Here is a 15,456-nt window from a genome sequence, read left to right as displayed (position 1 = left end):
CTTTGTGCCTCAGTTTCATTGCCTGCCAAATGAGAAGCATAGCTTAAACCAGATAATGAAGGTAAAATGCTTAGCATGGTACTTTTCATACGGTAAAGCGCTAGAAAAGATAGCATCTTCATGGCCCTCAGAAAAAAACGACTCTATGCCTCAGCACCTCTAGTCTTCCCTCCCCTTCTCCTGCACAGCCTCCAGAAGAGAGTAACACTGCTCCTTGACAACCCAGGAATTTCCAAGCCCAATGGAGCCCTCTTCAGGCACCTTCACATCTCCAGGTGGGAGATATTAGGTGAAAAACTCATGTTCAAGTCATGCCCCCTGAGTTTCCTGCTCCCAGAGAAGGAGGCAGCTTGGGTTTCCAGATGTTCCAATTCCTTAAAGACTATCTCAGAAAAAATGTGAAAACAGCCCTGTCGTGGTGATTCACACGTCCCCTGGGATGTACCTGATGGATGCAGGGCTCCTGTCGGAGGCTGCGGAGAGCAACGAGGGCGGCTTCCTTCACACTTGGCTGTGGGTCTCCACACGCCATCTCCAGGAGCCGCTGGGGCACTTGGCACTGTAGCAGCTCCTCCCCCAGACCCTCAGGCCCCAGGTTGCCCAGAGCTGATACGGCATTGCGCCGGATACCAGCCTGAGGATCTTCAAGCAACTGGGTCATACCAGGTACTGCAGCTGCCAGGGCAGGTCCCAGGGGACCAGCTTGGTAGGCTGCATTGCCTACAGCGAAGCTGGCTCCACGCCGCACAGCAGGGTCCTTGTCTCCGAGCCCCAGCAGCAGAAGGTTGAGCAGTCCTGCCTGGCTCTGCAGGGCCCCACGCAGGGCCATGCTGTGTTGGAGCAAGTGTCCCAGGAGCCCGGAAGTACGGGCTCTCACAGAAGTCTCTGGGTGGCTCAGGAGGCTGCGCAGGGGCCGATAGGATTCATCGGAGCCAGCCAGGAGTTCATGGATAAAAGACAAATGGCTAGGAGACAGTAACCGGGCAGTGTGGGCCAGGAGGGAGAGAAGGTCAGACGTCAGCAGAGGCTGGTCACCCAGGAGGGCAGTGGAGAGGAATGAGATGGTGGTTCTAGGGGAGGCAGCCACTGTGTTCACGAACTGGTTGAGAAACACGGGACCTGAGAGGGCCAGGCGTGTGAGGAGACTGATGGGCAGCTCGACTTGTGTCAGTGGGAGATGGTGGCAGCAGACCTAAAGAAGGGGAGGGGTGCAAGCGAAACAGTTCAGGGAGAGGGAGAATGCACTGCTGAGAAATAACAGGGAGCCCAAAATCTGGGGGAGAGAAGCCAAGTTCTGCAGAGAATACCACAGAGGGCCGAAGACCTGTCACAGCACTGCACGCGAGACAGACACACCCTGGAGCCTGGGAGAACATGTCCTTCCCAAGGCCAGGCTGCGGTCTGCAAGGCCTCTGTCTCTCTGCCTTCAGAGACCCACTCACTGCTTAGTGCCAACAATCGCCAGAGAAGCAATTCCTGGCTGAGGAGCAGCGTCTCCAGGGCCCAGACCAGGATAAGAGAATCTAGAGAATCCAGACAAGGGACTGCTGGAGAGAGGAGTCACCAGCCCAGCTCCCACCACAGGCCTCTGTTCAGGCTTGCATGCTTCCTCCACTCCAGTCTCAGATGCTGGGAGACCTGGGAGAGCCCTAGAGCTGTCAGGAAGTGAATGTGACACAAGGGTGACCACTTTCCTTCCTGGCTGGCTTCCCTGGTACCTGCAGTAGGTGGGCGGTGACTTCTGAGTCTGTGAGGTCAGCCAAGACACCTTCAAGGAGGTCAGCATCCACATCCAGGGCAAAAGGGAAGCAGAGGAGCTGGCAGACAGAGAGCACCACGATGGGGAGAAACTCAGACCCTTGTGACCTAAGGAGGGCAGCGGGGAAGGATGGACTCGGTCTGGCTCACCCAGCCTTCCATATTCTTCCCCCAACTCTCCTTCCCCAACCTCAGTAATCACATTTCTTGCCTCACAGCTCAAGCTGTCAGCTCTTTCTCTCCTGCCTCCCCCCTGTCCATCTCACCCATAATAGCATTGAAATTGAAATTTTCAACTCACGCCTGGCCCAGGTGATTCAGGAAGCTGGGTGAAAGCAGATGCTTCAGGGTGGACATGAGGATACTTCCACGCTGAGACAGGTGCCTCAGGCATAACTGGGGCTCCTGGGTAAAGGTGGCCACGGCCAAGCTCAGCAGCGCTGCCATGCCTGGAAACACCAGCAGTGGAGACCCAGTGGAGCAGGCAAGAGGCCTAGATGCCCCTGCATCCCCACGGTTCTCAGGGCCACCACCTGTTCCCTGATCCCTTCCCCATCCTTGAGCAGCTCCTGCACAGACTCTGCCATCCCCTCCCAAGGCAGCAGCACTAGTAGCCCTCTCCATGGGCCAACCCAGTTCCAGGCTGTTTCCTCTTGAAGAAGGTTCAGTACACTGGCCTGACAAAAGGAGCCACACTGTCAGAAGTGAGATACCTTGGGGTGAGATGAGCGTCCAGTCTGGCTCTGGGCTTTGTGGGCTGGACAGTGACACCTCTTCCTGTGTAGATGCCTCCTCAGGGAGCCTCAGAGCCATGAAGAAGCGGTGCCACAGAACGGTCCACATTTCTGAGCCGGCCACGTCCCTTATAGGATTACCCTTCTCCTGCTAAAGCAAAAATTGAGAAGGGGAGAGGGGGAGGTCCAAGTCAGGAGTTAAAAATGCCCTTTTTTGCACTCTTCTTCCTGATCTATGAGGAAGGGGAGTCCCAGAAACAATTTTTTCTGTTTTCCCACTTAAGATTTCCCTGTAGTCTCAGTTTCCTCTCTTATCACATCTTAACCCCCCTGACCTCTCAACCCATGTGTATGCTTACTGGAAACCAGGCAATTATGGCTTTCTTTCCACCGAATCCCAAGGGATGCAGCTGAATGGTTATCCTTTAAGGGTCTGTACTGGGGCAGATGGGCCCGATCTTAGGCCATCACTGGTAGTCTGAGAGGGGAGGTGACTGTGTGGCTTCTTCCTTCCTCTTGGCCAGTGGCCCCCCAAAGCGCCCAGTTTCTCTCTCCTTAGTTCCCATGCATTCTGGGATGCAGCTGTACCTGGGTAAGGAGCTGCAGCAGAAGGATGAGGAGGCCGTCATAGAATCCACAGCCACCAGGTGGAGTCAGCCGGACCTGGTAGAGAGAGTCAGGAAGACAGTAGATCCCTGAGAGGGGAGAGCTGACCTCACAGACCTGCACAGCCAACTCCAAGTCAGGCAGAAGGAGCTCTTCTTCAGCCCAGAGTAGTGGGGAGAGTTCTTTTGGACTTAGGGGTCTTGGATGGATGGATGCATAGAGTGCTCAATTGTGTCCGACTCTTTGTGACCCCGTAGACTGCAGTCTGCCAGACTCCTCTGTCCATGGAATTTTCCAGGCAAGAATACTGGAGTGGGTTGCCATTTCCTCCTCCAGGGGATCTTCCTGACCTAGGGATCAAACCCACATCTCCAGCAGCTCCTGCAATGGCAGGCAGATTCTTTATCACTGTGTGTCTTGGTTCCTGCCTATTCATTCAACAACTATCTCTGTCCTAAAGACACACGGTTTGGTAGGGTAACCAGCCACAGAAACAATTACAGTTTAGGAAGACACTTACTGAACAAGAGGCTGTGAGGTAGGGGCTGTGGAGAGGGAGGAGGAATAGCTGAGATGCTAACTTTGCCCTTAGAGGTAGGAAACAGATGGGATTCAAAGTTTCAAATGCAGACAAGGAAGGAAGAAGGCACAGCTTATATAAAAGACAGGTCATGAAAGGCCACAGTGAATTTTTGAAATGTGAACTCTTTGGTAGAGGAGGATTAGAGAGCCCAGGGATAACAGATGAGCTCTGTGTAGCCTGCTAGCAAATGTGGACATTAACCCAGAAACTCCATGGGAAGCTTCTGAGGACCTACACAAGTTCCATCCATATAGGTAAGACTAGTGCCTGGTACTCAGCACATATTTAAGTGTGAAATAATGACTGGTTGAGCAATCAGGCAGGTTCTCCTTTAAGAAAGCTCACTTTGGCATCAGGGAAGAACACTTGAGAGTAGAGATCCTTCAGGAGGCAAGGGCCAGAGCCTGAGAAAGAGAGCAAGAGGGAGGGAAGGAGGGAGAAAGATGATGCCTCTTCCTCCCCCTTCAGAGGTCCTGTGTGTTAACAACAAATCTAAAGCCCTGACAGTCGGGGCGACAGGAAAGACTCCTGGATTCCCTCCAGGTTTATTGGAATTTCAGGCTTTTCTCCCTGAACACAGACCTTATCTGACTCAGAGAAAACACATCTCTGCATTTAGCGCTGAGAGGACTCACCTCTGCAGGGGCAGACAGGGCATGTGTGGCTGCAGCGATCCACTCCACAGGCTGGAGGTCAAAAGTCACACCTTGCTGACCAAGCTGCCCCAACAGACAGGCCGCCGCACTCTGTGGAGAGTCAGATGAGGAGGAGGAATGTCCCAATCTGAATGGTACTCAGGACAGGCGGAGAGGGTGTCTGTCTCCAGAAGAAGGCCTCACAAACAGCTGCACATTAGGAAACAACTCTTCTGCTCCCAGAAGGTGGGATGATAGGGTGAAAATGGGAGGAAGATGAACGCTGAGAACTCACCACAAGAGAGACGACGTGCGAATGTGTAAAGACAGTAGCAATCTCACTGCCTAGCTTCTCCATTCTGGAATAAGGAGATACATCAGGGATGCAGCTGTGTGAAAGGAGGCTGCTGAGTGACCTGCCCTCTCCCTTAGATGGCGCTCTCCACCAAAGCTGCATGTCCGCCTCCAGGGCACAGAGTTGGTGGGAATCTAGGTCTCTTCTTTGCAGGGAAACCTTCACTCTGTCCTAGTCCCTCCCAAGGACAGGCTATATGGTGTCACTCCCCATAATCCATGTCAGGGTGACCTACGTGGGTGGAAGGTATCCATGTCAGGGTGACCCTACTTTATGACTCACCCAGAAGGCAGATCTTGGAGGCGAAGGACAAGAAGAGAGAGGAGGTAGAGAGTCACTTCAATAGACTCTTCCCTATCCACTACCTTTACCTATAAAGGAAACCCAAGGCATCAGAGTGTCCTCTGACTGAGACGGTGGGACCCCTAAGAGATGCCCACTTGTGCCACTGGCCTACCTTGCCCTGGGCCAACTTCAACAGTGAGTCCAAGGCCAGGGGTTCTTGCCCGAGAAGATGGCATAAGCGCTCACTGACGTGGCAGCAGGAGTAGAGAACCTAAGGGGCGTGGGAAGGAGTTGGTCAGGGAGGCAGGTCCTAGACTGGAAGGCTCAGCTGAAAGCAGGCTAGCCTCTCAACAGATCTAGAGGTGTCAGAGAAATTCAGGCCATGTCCACCTCTTGCTGAGAGACTGAGATGCAGACATGTTCAGTTCTAGTGAGGACTGGCTGACATCTGGGCTATTTCAGCTGAACTGATTTAAAAGCAGAAAGGTGTCCTCCCCTGTGGGGGAGCATCAGCGGGGGGTGTCTCTCATCTCTCTCTGTTTCTCTCAGTGTCTCTTTCTCTCTCTTTCTCATTCCTGGAAGTGAAAAAGAAATCTGAGGGGCCAAGAGTGCTGGGCAGGCAGTACCTTGAGAAGGGGTAGGCACAAGATGGGATGCTGCAGGGCAGAGATGAGGGATGACCTCAGGTGGTTGCTGTCTTTGGTGAGCTGATCAGCCAGATGCTGAGAGATCTGTGGAGACATACCTGAAGACTCAATTCCATTCCCTTTATTCCAATCCTATTCCTCTCATATCTCCAACTAATCAGGGCTCTCAACCCCTTGCTTGCTACTCTTCCCCAGATTCACCAGGAACCTCAGACCTCATTCTATCCCCAGTCTTCATGCTCAGTGGAAAAGCAAAAGACAAGGCCTAGGTAAGTCCCACTGCAGGCGGGTACAGAGCAAAGTGTTGCTGGCCAAAGGGAGCGGGAAATCTGAACCCTGAACCCTCGAGCAGGTATCAACGGTGGCTTCAGATCAGTCACCCCACCACATGGGCAGTTTGTCATGGAGCTCTTTAATCAGCTGGCCAAGGGCCCCGGGATTCTGGCTATATCATGTTTGACAAGTAGCCCAAACCTAGTGGTTAGCATCTGCTTCTGGAAGTACTGAGTAAAGGCAGGCAGAGAAGCTTGTTTTTCTGCTTTTCTGAGACACTGGGGCCAACCTCCCCAACCCTGGCAACAGCGACAACAAGAACAAATAACTGTAGTTCAGGACTTCCCAGGTGATCCAGTGGTCGAGAATCTGCCTGCCAGTGCAAGGGACATGGGTTTGCTCCCTCACTCAGGAAGATCCCACATGCAGCAGGGCAACTAATCCCATGCACCATAATCACTGAACTTCCGCTCTAGAGCCTGTGCTCTGCAACGAGAGGCTACCATAATGAGAAGCCCATTCGCTGCAACTAGAGTAGCCCCTACTCTCTGAAACTAGAGAAAGCTTGAATGCAGCAACCAAGACCCAGCGCAGCCATAAATAAATAAATAAAATTTAAAATAAAAATGGAAAAAAAATTTGTAGCTTAGACCTGCTCCTTGGCTTCCCAGCAGCCTGGCAGCCCCACGGGAGTCGTGCACATGGCCGCCAGTGCCGAAGAAATGGCTCCAGGCAGATCCTCACTCTGCTCCCGAAGCGGCTGGCTCACCTGGGGGGCTCCTGTGCAAAAGGCAAAGAATGCAGAAAGGCATGGGTTGTTTCAGATTCTCCCTTCTTTCTCTCAGTTCATAATTACTTGCTGCTGCTGCTAAGTCACTTCAATCATGTCTGACTCTGTGCGACCCCATAGATGGCAGCTCACCAGGCTCCCCCATCCCTGGGATTCTCCAGGCAAGAACACTGGAGTAGGTTGCCATTTCCTTCTCCAATGCATAAGTGAAAAGTGAAAGTGAAATTGCTCAGTCGTGTCCGACTCTTCACAACCCCATGGACTGCAGCCTACCAGGCTCCTCTGTCCCTGGGATTTTCCAGGCAAGAGTACTGGAGTGGGGTGCCATTGTCTTCTCCGTCATAGTTACTTAACACAGGCTAAATGCCAGACACTATTCTAGGCAACCGGCAAGATAAACAGCAGTGCTGGTCCTGCTGACAAGTCAGTCAAGAGAACCTCCCCTCCCCATTCCCGTTACCTGGGGGGCTATGGAAAGGGAGCTGTGGAACTGTCAAGCCATGAAGGAGCCCGTCCAACACAGCCCGATATGTAGTCAGCAGGCTGGAGTAGAAGGCTTTGGAGATGGTCCAGCTATTCCCGTCCATGGCTTCACACAGAACAGTAAAGCACTAGGGGAGACGGGCAGGGTTCACATTAGCACATCAGAAACCAGACTGGACTCAGGGTAAGGAGCAAGGGTTCCTGGAGAACCTGAGAAAGGAGGGGAAAAACCCAGGGGGACCAGTTGTTGAATTCTAAGTATTCCTCACACAGAAAGTGCAGAGTGATTGCCTTCATGTTTGGGAACAGGAATTTTAGGTGTCAATCCTATTTTGATCAGCTGTTCCCTAAATGATATTTCTCAAAGTAGTATCATGGACCCCGAGTATAAGAATTCCCGGGGATTCGTGGGTCCTTCCCAACCTGGTCTTCAGAATTTATTCCAAACGCCCCATGCTACTCATTGCACAGTGACATATGAGAAGTGCTGACCAATAATGTGAGTCACTACTGGCCAAAATTTAGGTTAGACATTAACAGCTTCCTGACCAGAAAGGATGAGGGATGTTAAGACAGGCCCCCAGACTAGAAGAGATTGAATGGACTGCTAGCTGGAGGTAGGACTGCAGCCACATCTCCGCTTCCAGTTGCCAGTCTGAAACTAATCAGACAATTGTTTCCTTCCTTGGACATGTTCATCTCTTAACAGTCTCTTCTGAGACCAGTCAGAATTCGGCTATTTTCTCTTTCAATCCTCCCTTCCTGTCCCTCACGTGCAGAGTCCAGGAGTCACTTCATGGGAAATAGATAGGAAAACAGTGGAAACAGTGTCAGACTTTATTTTGGGGGGCTCCAAAATCACTGCAGATGGTGACTGCAGTGAAAGACGCTTACTCCTTGGAAGAAAAGTTATGACCAACCCAGATAGCATGTTCAAAAGCAGAGACATTACTTTGTCGACTAAGGTCCGTCTAGTCAAGGCTATGGTTTTTCCAGTGGTCATGTATGGATGTGAGAGTTGGACTGTGAAGAAGGCTGAGCGCCGAAGAAGTGATGCTTTTGACCTGTGGTGTTGGAGAAGACTCTTGAGGGTCCCTTGGACTGCAAGGAGATCCAACCAGTCCATTCTGAAGGAGATCAGCCCCGGGATTTCTTTGGAAGGAATGATGCTAAAGCTGAAACTCCAGTACTTTGGCCACCTCATGTGAAGAGTTGACTCATTGGAAAAGACTCTGATGCTGGGAGGGATTGGGGGCAGGAGGAGAAGGGGACGACCTAGGATGAGATGGCTGGATGGCATCACCGACTCGATGGACGTGAGTCTGAGTGAACTCTGGGAGATGGTGATGGACAGGGAGGCCTGGCGTGCTGCGATTCATGGGGTCGCAAAGAGTCGGACATGACTGAGCAACTGAACTGAACTGAACTGAAAATAGGTCACACTGCATACTGCTTCTGTACCTTAATATAAATTACTGTTTCTGCCTACAATGTCCTCCCTGCTTCCTTGCCTCATCCACCTGGCAAACTTCTGGGCATCCTTCAAGTCCTAGCAGAGATGATTTCCTTCTTCAAGGTTTCTTCTATGATCCTATGTCTTTCCCTGATGATCCATTGGTTAGGACTCCACACTTCCACTATGGGGGTGCCAGCTTGATCTCTGGCTAGGGAACTAAGATCCCACCTGCTGTGTGGTGCAGCCAAAAAAAAAAAAAGGATTTTCCTATGACCCTCCAGGTAGTGTGAGTCTTCCTCAGTGGTGCTTCTGTGTTTTATATGAAGTTCTAGTGTTTTTAATTTATTTTATTACTTTTATAAATTTTATTTTAAAGTTTATTTATTTGGCTGTACCATCTCGGTTGCAGCATGTGGGATCTAGTTCCCTGGAGTCTTGGCCACTGGACCACAAGGGAAGTCCTTCTACTGTACTTTACACACTGTTGTCCTTCATCACATTTATCCTACTAGACTAGTCCTGATCCCTTGAAGATACGGACTTCCTCTGACTTAGACCGTATACAACACATAGTTGGCAGGCAACAAACATTTGTTGTATTACTTAATCTAACCCTATACAGTCATGAGAAACAGAATGGGAGGAGTATGGGGAAAAACAGAGATAGAAATCTGGAAGGGAGAGCAGATTACCATAAGGCTGTCCCTCCGCAAAGCCTGCTCAGACTCATCTGGTTGGGCCAGCAGTTTCCCCAGCAGGTCCAGAAAGAGGCTGGCAGCCTCCTGAAATACCTGTAGGCTGGGAAAAAATGAGTCCTGGTTTCTTCTCATCTCTCTACTAAATGGCCACATGTGGTGAATGGGTCAGTTCACAGCAGATAGGAAAATCTCTGCAAAGGAACACATCAGAACGCTCTCCCTCTCTCTCCTCACACATACACACAGAGTCTCACACACACCTCCAGGCCTCTTCTCTGCCATTTTCTCTAGCTTATTCCCACCCTGAGCCTTCCATTCAGTGTATGCTAACTACCGCTGACCCTTAGAACCTGAAATTCTGTGGGCAAATTTGGAGGTGACTCAAGGTCCTTAAAAGGACTTGCTGGACTCTGAGAGGTCACTCAGCTGACCCTTAAACCTGTCACAAATCATGGGTTCTCCTTACTTAGCCTCTTCGTAATGGGGAGGGGAAAAAATGGGGGTAGAAACTGAAGCCAAACTGGTCAACAGCACAAGACTGCCTCTCATCCCACCTGTCACCTGTCTGGCTCCTCTCCAGATTGAAGGTGCAGGCAAAGTAGGCCTGAATCACAGCCACCAGGTCCCGTACGAAGGCCCCATACCAACATTGCTGCCAGGGAAGAGGACAGAATTAGGGCAACTCAGGGGACAGAAACAAAGAGCAAGGGAAAAATGGGTCAGAGATCCAGCTAGGCTGACCAAACAGAAAAGGACAGAGTGAAGAGAACCTTCAGACAGAGAGGAGATCTCAAGGTCACAAGTGGTGGCCAACAGGCTATGAACAGCCCAAAACATGTCCTCTTTGGTCTGAACAGCATTTTGGAGTATAGCAGGTTATATTTTTCAAAATAGCACAAATTCTCTTCTAAATGCCTTAAAAACACTCAAGACTAACACTCATCAGCAGAGTGCACTTCCAGCCACCCGAGCCTTGGCCCCAGTAAACACTTCTGCATTCCAGACTCTTGGTTCAGCTGTGGCGGGACACAGCATGGGCACATGGATATTGAGTCTCAACCTGGGCTCTCCTGCTGATCGTCTCCGTGACCATTTACAGGGTAGTGCCCGTGGGTGAGCTAATCTATGAATATTGAGAAATTACACCGAAAAATCTCGATTTCTAGCTTCTCTCAGAAAACTGGAGGATGTGGCACCATAAGCCCATTTTTCCACCGAGCAACAGTGAGATGGATGGGCCTGGGCATGGGACCTCAGTTCTTCACATTCCTGCTATTCATACAGTCACACATGGTCTACTCCCCTGGTGACGTTATCTGCCTGGCCTTGGAAGGCATGAGAATTTGCAATTCGTAATCTACTAAGTAGATAGGAAGAAGAGAAAGAAAAGGCAAAGGGGCTGATAGAGATGACAGTTCGAAGAAAAGAAATCCAGAGAGAAGAAATGCCAGTCAGTCCTGAGAGGCAGCACTTACCTGCTGGATACTGTTGCTCTCCTGGCTGTGTCTGAGGAGATGGAGCAGCAGCCCGGGGAGCCCGGCCTCACGGCAGAAGGAGTACAAGGAAATAGAGTCACTGCAGCTGGACAGGAGACCGCTCAGGACCCGGAGTGCAGGAAGGATGCGGGGAGCACCCTCCAGGACGCCTTTTAGGATCTGGGTGACATGAGGGAAAGAGACAGTAAACTGTGTTGTGAGAGATAAAAGAGAGTCACAGACACCAAGTGTCCCCAAGATGCTGACAAAGAAGACCCCGTGTTCTTACTCCTTTTTCTGGAAATCTAAAACCCAAAGAAGGAGAACAGAGGAACAGGGAAAGTGCACCAGGAAAGGGAACTGTAGGTGGCCAGGACCCCTGACTTAGAGGTGACTAAGGGGGAGCGGGATCACCCCCTCAGTCAGTGACAGACCTAGTGACCATTCCTATCTGCTCCCTTCCTTCTCCAGCCCTTCACCTTAAAAGAAAATGAAATGAAAACACACACACACATTTCTGAAAATTAAAAACAATGGGCACAAAACAGTGCTGTTCAACTCCAGATAGACAAAACAGTATTATTCAGCTCTACCTCTGGGGTTAACAAATTGCGACCTGCAGGCCAGATCCAGCCTACTACTTACTTTCATACAGCTCATAAGCTAAGGACAGTACTATATTTAAATGGTTATTTTTTAAAAGGTTATTTTTCAAAGAAGACTAATATTTACATCAAGTACTTTACAATATGGCACTCATCATTCTAAATCTGCTCATTTATTTACTCAATCTTTACAATAACCTCAGTTACTGTAGAGTAAATACAGTTAGCAACTTTATAGGTAAGCAGACCGAAGCTTTCAGATAGATTAAGTAAACAGTCAGTAATCACACGCAGGGGGCTTCCCTGGTGGCTCAGTGGTAAAGAATCCTCCTGCCAATGCAGGAGACGTGGGTTTGATCCCTGGTCCAGGAAGATCCCACATCCCAGGAGGAGCAACTATGTCCATGCACCACAACTACTGAGCCCTTGCTCTTGAGCCCAGGAGCCGCAAGTACTGAAGCCCATGCACCCTAGAGCCCGTGCTCCACAAGAGGAGCCACTTGTGGAGAAACCCTTGTGCTGCCACCGAGAGTAGTTGCCACTCACCACAACTAGAGAAAACCTGGCAGCAGGAGACCCGGCACAGCCATAGACAAAAAACACATACAGTAGTTCAGCTGGAATTCCACCTCAGAAAGTCTCACCCTGGAGGCAGAGTTGCTAACCTCCTTTCCCACTGAAAAATTATCTGACACAAGGAGGACATGTAGGGGCCAAACAAGAGGCGCAGAGTGCCAAGACAATGCAATGGTCAAAGGAGAGTCTTTTCAACCAGTGGTGCTGGGATGGATCATATATCCACATGCAAAAAGATGAATTTAGATCTCTACCTCAAAATACATACACAAATCAACTCAAAATGAGTCAGAGACCTAAATGTCAGAGCTAAAATTCTGGAAAGTTTTTTTAAAAAAAATAGGAGAAAATCTTTAAGACTTTGGGTTTAAAAAAAGATTTCTTAATATAATATCAGAAGCAAAATCCACAAAGGGAAAAAATGGTAACTGGACTTCAAAATCCAAAACATTTGTGCTTCAAAAGACATTCTTATAAGAATAAAAGGATAGATTAAGACTGGGAGAAAAAATTTGCAAATCGCATATTTGATAAAGGTCTTGTATCCAGAATATATAAAGAACTCTTACAACTCAATAAGAAGACAACTTTAAAATAAGCAAAGCAAATGATTAGGTAGTTCACCAAAGAAGATCTACAAATGGCTGGTAAGCACATGAAAAGATGCTCACATTAGTTATTAGCAAAATGCAAATTAAAATAGCAATGAGATACTATTTTACACTCACTAGGATGACTATATTCAAAGAGACAGATAATAATACATGTTGGCTGACTTTAGTTTTTGGGATTCCAAAATCACTGCAGATGGTGATTGCAGCCATGAAATTAAAAGACGCTTACTCCTTGGAAGGAAAGTTATGACCAACCTAGATGGCATATTGAAAAGCAAAGACATTACTTTGCCAACAAAGGTCCATCTAGTCAAGGCTATGTTTTTTCCAGTAGTCATATATAGATGTGAGAGTTGGACTATAAAGAAAGCTGAGTGCCGAAGAATTGATGCTTTTGAACTGTGGTGTTGGAGAAGACTCTTGAGAGTCCCTTGGACTGCAAGGAGATCCAACCAGTCCATTCTAAAGGATATCAGTCCTGGGTGTTCATTGGAAGGACTGATGTTGAAGCTGAAACTCCAATATTTTGTCCACCTGATGTGAAGAGCTGACTCATTTGAAAAGATAGAAGTTGGGTGGGATGGGATATTGGGAAAGATTGAAGGCAGGAGGAGAAGGGAATGATAGAGGATGAGATGGTTAGATGGCATCACCAACTCAATGGACATGAGTTTGGGTAAACGCCGGGATTTGGTGATGGACAGGGAGGCCTGGGGTGCTGCGGTTCAAGAGGTCGCAAAGAGTCAGACACGACTGAGTGACTCAGCTAAACTGAACTGAACTGAATACATGTTGGCAAAGATGTAGAGAAATGAGGACCCTCATACATTGCTGGGAATGCAAAATAGTATAGCCACTTTGGAAAACAGATTAGCAGTTTCTTAAACATAAATTTACTATCTGACTCAGCAATTCCACTCCTATGCATAGGCCCAAGAGAAATTAAAAAATCATTTCATTTCAAAACTAAGCGTTCAGTTGTTCAGTAGTGTCCAACTCTTTGCGATCCCATGGACTGCAGCACACCAGACTTCCATGTCTATCATGAACTCCTGGATCTTACTCAAACATTGAGTCGATCATGTCATCCAACCATCTCATCCTCTGTCATCCCCTTCTCCTCCTGCCTTCTATCTTTCCCAGCATCAGGGTCTTTTCCATTGAGTCATGTCTTCGCATCAGGTAGCCAAAGTATTAGAGCTTCAGCTTCAGCATCAATCCTTCCAATGAATATTCAGGACGGATTTCCTTTAGAATGGACTGGTTGGATCTCCTTGCAGTCCAAGGGACTCTCAAGAGTATTTCCTGAGACCACAGTCCAAAAGCATCAGTTCTTTGGCACTCAGCTTTCCTTATGGTCCAACTCTCACATCCATACATGACCACTGGAAAAACCATAGCTTTGACTAGATGGACCTTTGTTGGCAAAGTAATGTCTCTGCTTTTTAATATGCTATCTAGGTTGGTCACAGCTTTTTTCCAAGGAGCAAGAGTCTTTTAATTTCATGGCTGTAGTCACCATCTACAGTGATTTTGGAGCCCAAGAAAATTAAGCCTGTCACTGTTTCCATTGTTTCCCCTTCCACATGCCATGAAGTGATGGGATCAGATGCCATGATCTTATTAGTTTTCTGAATGTTGAGCTTTAAGCCAATTCTTTCACTCTCCTCTTTCACTTTCATCAAGAGGCTCTTCAGTTCCTCTTTGCTTTCTTTCATAAGGGTGGTATCATCTACATATCTGAGGTTATTGATATTTTTTCCAGCAATCTTGATTTTAGCTTGTGCTTCATCCATCCTGGCATTTCACCTGATGTACTCTGCACAGAAGTTAAATAAACAGGGTGACAACATACAGCCTTGACGTACTCCTTTCCCAATTTGGAACCAGTCTGTTGTTCCATGTCCAGTTCTAACTGTTGCTTTCTGACCTGCATATAGGTTTCTCAAGAGGCAGGTCAGGAGGTCTGGTATTCCCATCTCCTTAAGAATTTTCCACAGTTTGTTGTGATCCACACAGTCAAAAGCTTTGGAGTAGTCAATAAAGCAGAAGTAGATGTTTTTCTGGAACTCTCTTACTTTTTCTATGATCCAAAGGATGCTGGCAATTTGATCTCTGGTTCCTTTGCCTTTTCTAAATTCAGCTTGAACATCTGGAAGTTCTCAGTTCACATACTGTTGAAGCCTGGCTTAGAGAATTTTGAGCATTACTTTGTTAGCCTGTGAGATGAGTGCAATTGTACAGTAGTTTGAATATTGCCTTTCTTTGGAATTGGAATGAAAACTGACCTTTTCCAGAAAAGAAACGGAAAACGTATGTTCACACAAAGATTTCTTCATGGATGTTCAAAGTAGCATTGTTTATAAAAGCCAAAAAGTGGAAACAACCCAAATTCCCATCAATTTGTGGAACAAATAAACAAAATGTGATATATACATACAATAGAATACTAATTAGCAATAAAAAGGAACTAAGTACTGATACAGGCTACAACATGAATGAAACCTCAAAAAACATTATGCTAAGAGAAAGAAGCCAAAGACCATCCATTGTATGATCACATTTATGTGAAATGTTCAGAAAAGGCAAATCTATGAGACAGAAAGCAATCTCCTTATAAGTGCTATGAGTAGGAATGATGATTAACTGTAAATAGCTACGAATTACCTTTTTGGAGTAATGAAAATATTCTAAAACTGAATTATGGTGATCATTAGTATACCTATATTAGAAAATATAATAAATTGTTACATCTGTATTTTTAATTTTGTCAAAAATTTTGTAGAAATGTGTTTTCTTTCATTAGAGAAGTAGTTATGGGACTACCCTGGAAGTTCAGTGGTTAAGACTTCGCCTTCCAGTGTAGGGAGTGTGAGTTCAATC

At 47.8% G+C, this 15,456-nt stretch overlaps 1 protein-coding gene across 1 annotated transcript in view; it reads right to left on the bottom strand.

Moving 5' to 3' along the window:
• The window catches only part of STK36 (serine/threonine kinase 36), a 30,691-nt gene that overhangs the window by 1,227 nt on the left and 14,008 nt on the right, over positions 1-15,456 (bottom strand). The window contains exons 11-25 of the mRNA XM_052635477.1: positions 10,779-10,958; positions 9,858-9,955; positions 9,298-9,403; positions 7,127-7,277; positions 6,529-6,656; positions 5,583-5,687; positions 5,129-5,227; positions 4,954-5,042; positions 4,612-4,675; positions 4,317-4,427; positions 3,081-3,155; positions 2,472-2,643; positions 2,060-2,207; positions 1,719-1,866; positions 446-1,192 (exon numbers count right to left, since the gene is read on the bottom strand). Coding sequence (XP_052491437.1) covers positions 446-1,192; positions 1,719-1,866; positions 2,060-2,207; positions 2,472-2,643; positions 3,081-3,155; positions 4,317-4,427; positions 4,612-4,675; positions 4,954-5,042; positions 5,129-5,227; positions 5,583-5,687; positions 6,529-6,656; positions 7,127-7,277; positions 9,298-9,403; positions 9,858-9,955; positions 10,779-10,958 — 2,421 coding nt within the window. The remainder of the gene's footprint in view (positions 1-445; positions 1,193-1,718; positions 1,867-2,059; positions 2,208-2,471; positions 2,644-3,080; positions 3,156-4,316; positions 4,428-4,611; positions 4,676-4,953; positions 5,043-5,128; positions 5,228-5,582; positions 5,688-6,528; positions 6,657-7,126; positions 7,278-9,297; positions 9,404-9,857; positions 9,956-10,778; positions 10,959-15,456) is intronic.

This window comes from Budorcas taxicolor, chromosome 2 (assembly GCF_023091745.1).
Source record: "Budorcas taxicolor isolate Tak-1 chromosome 2, Takin1.1, whole genome shotgun sequence".
Classification (NCBI taxonomy): Eukaryota; Metazoa; Chordata; class Mammalia; order Artiodactyla; family Bovidae; genus Budorcas; species Budorcas taxicolor.
This window is presented reverse-complemented; position numbering and strand designations above follow the sequence as displayed.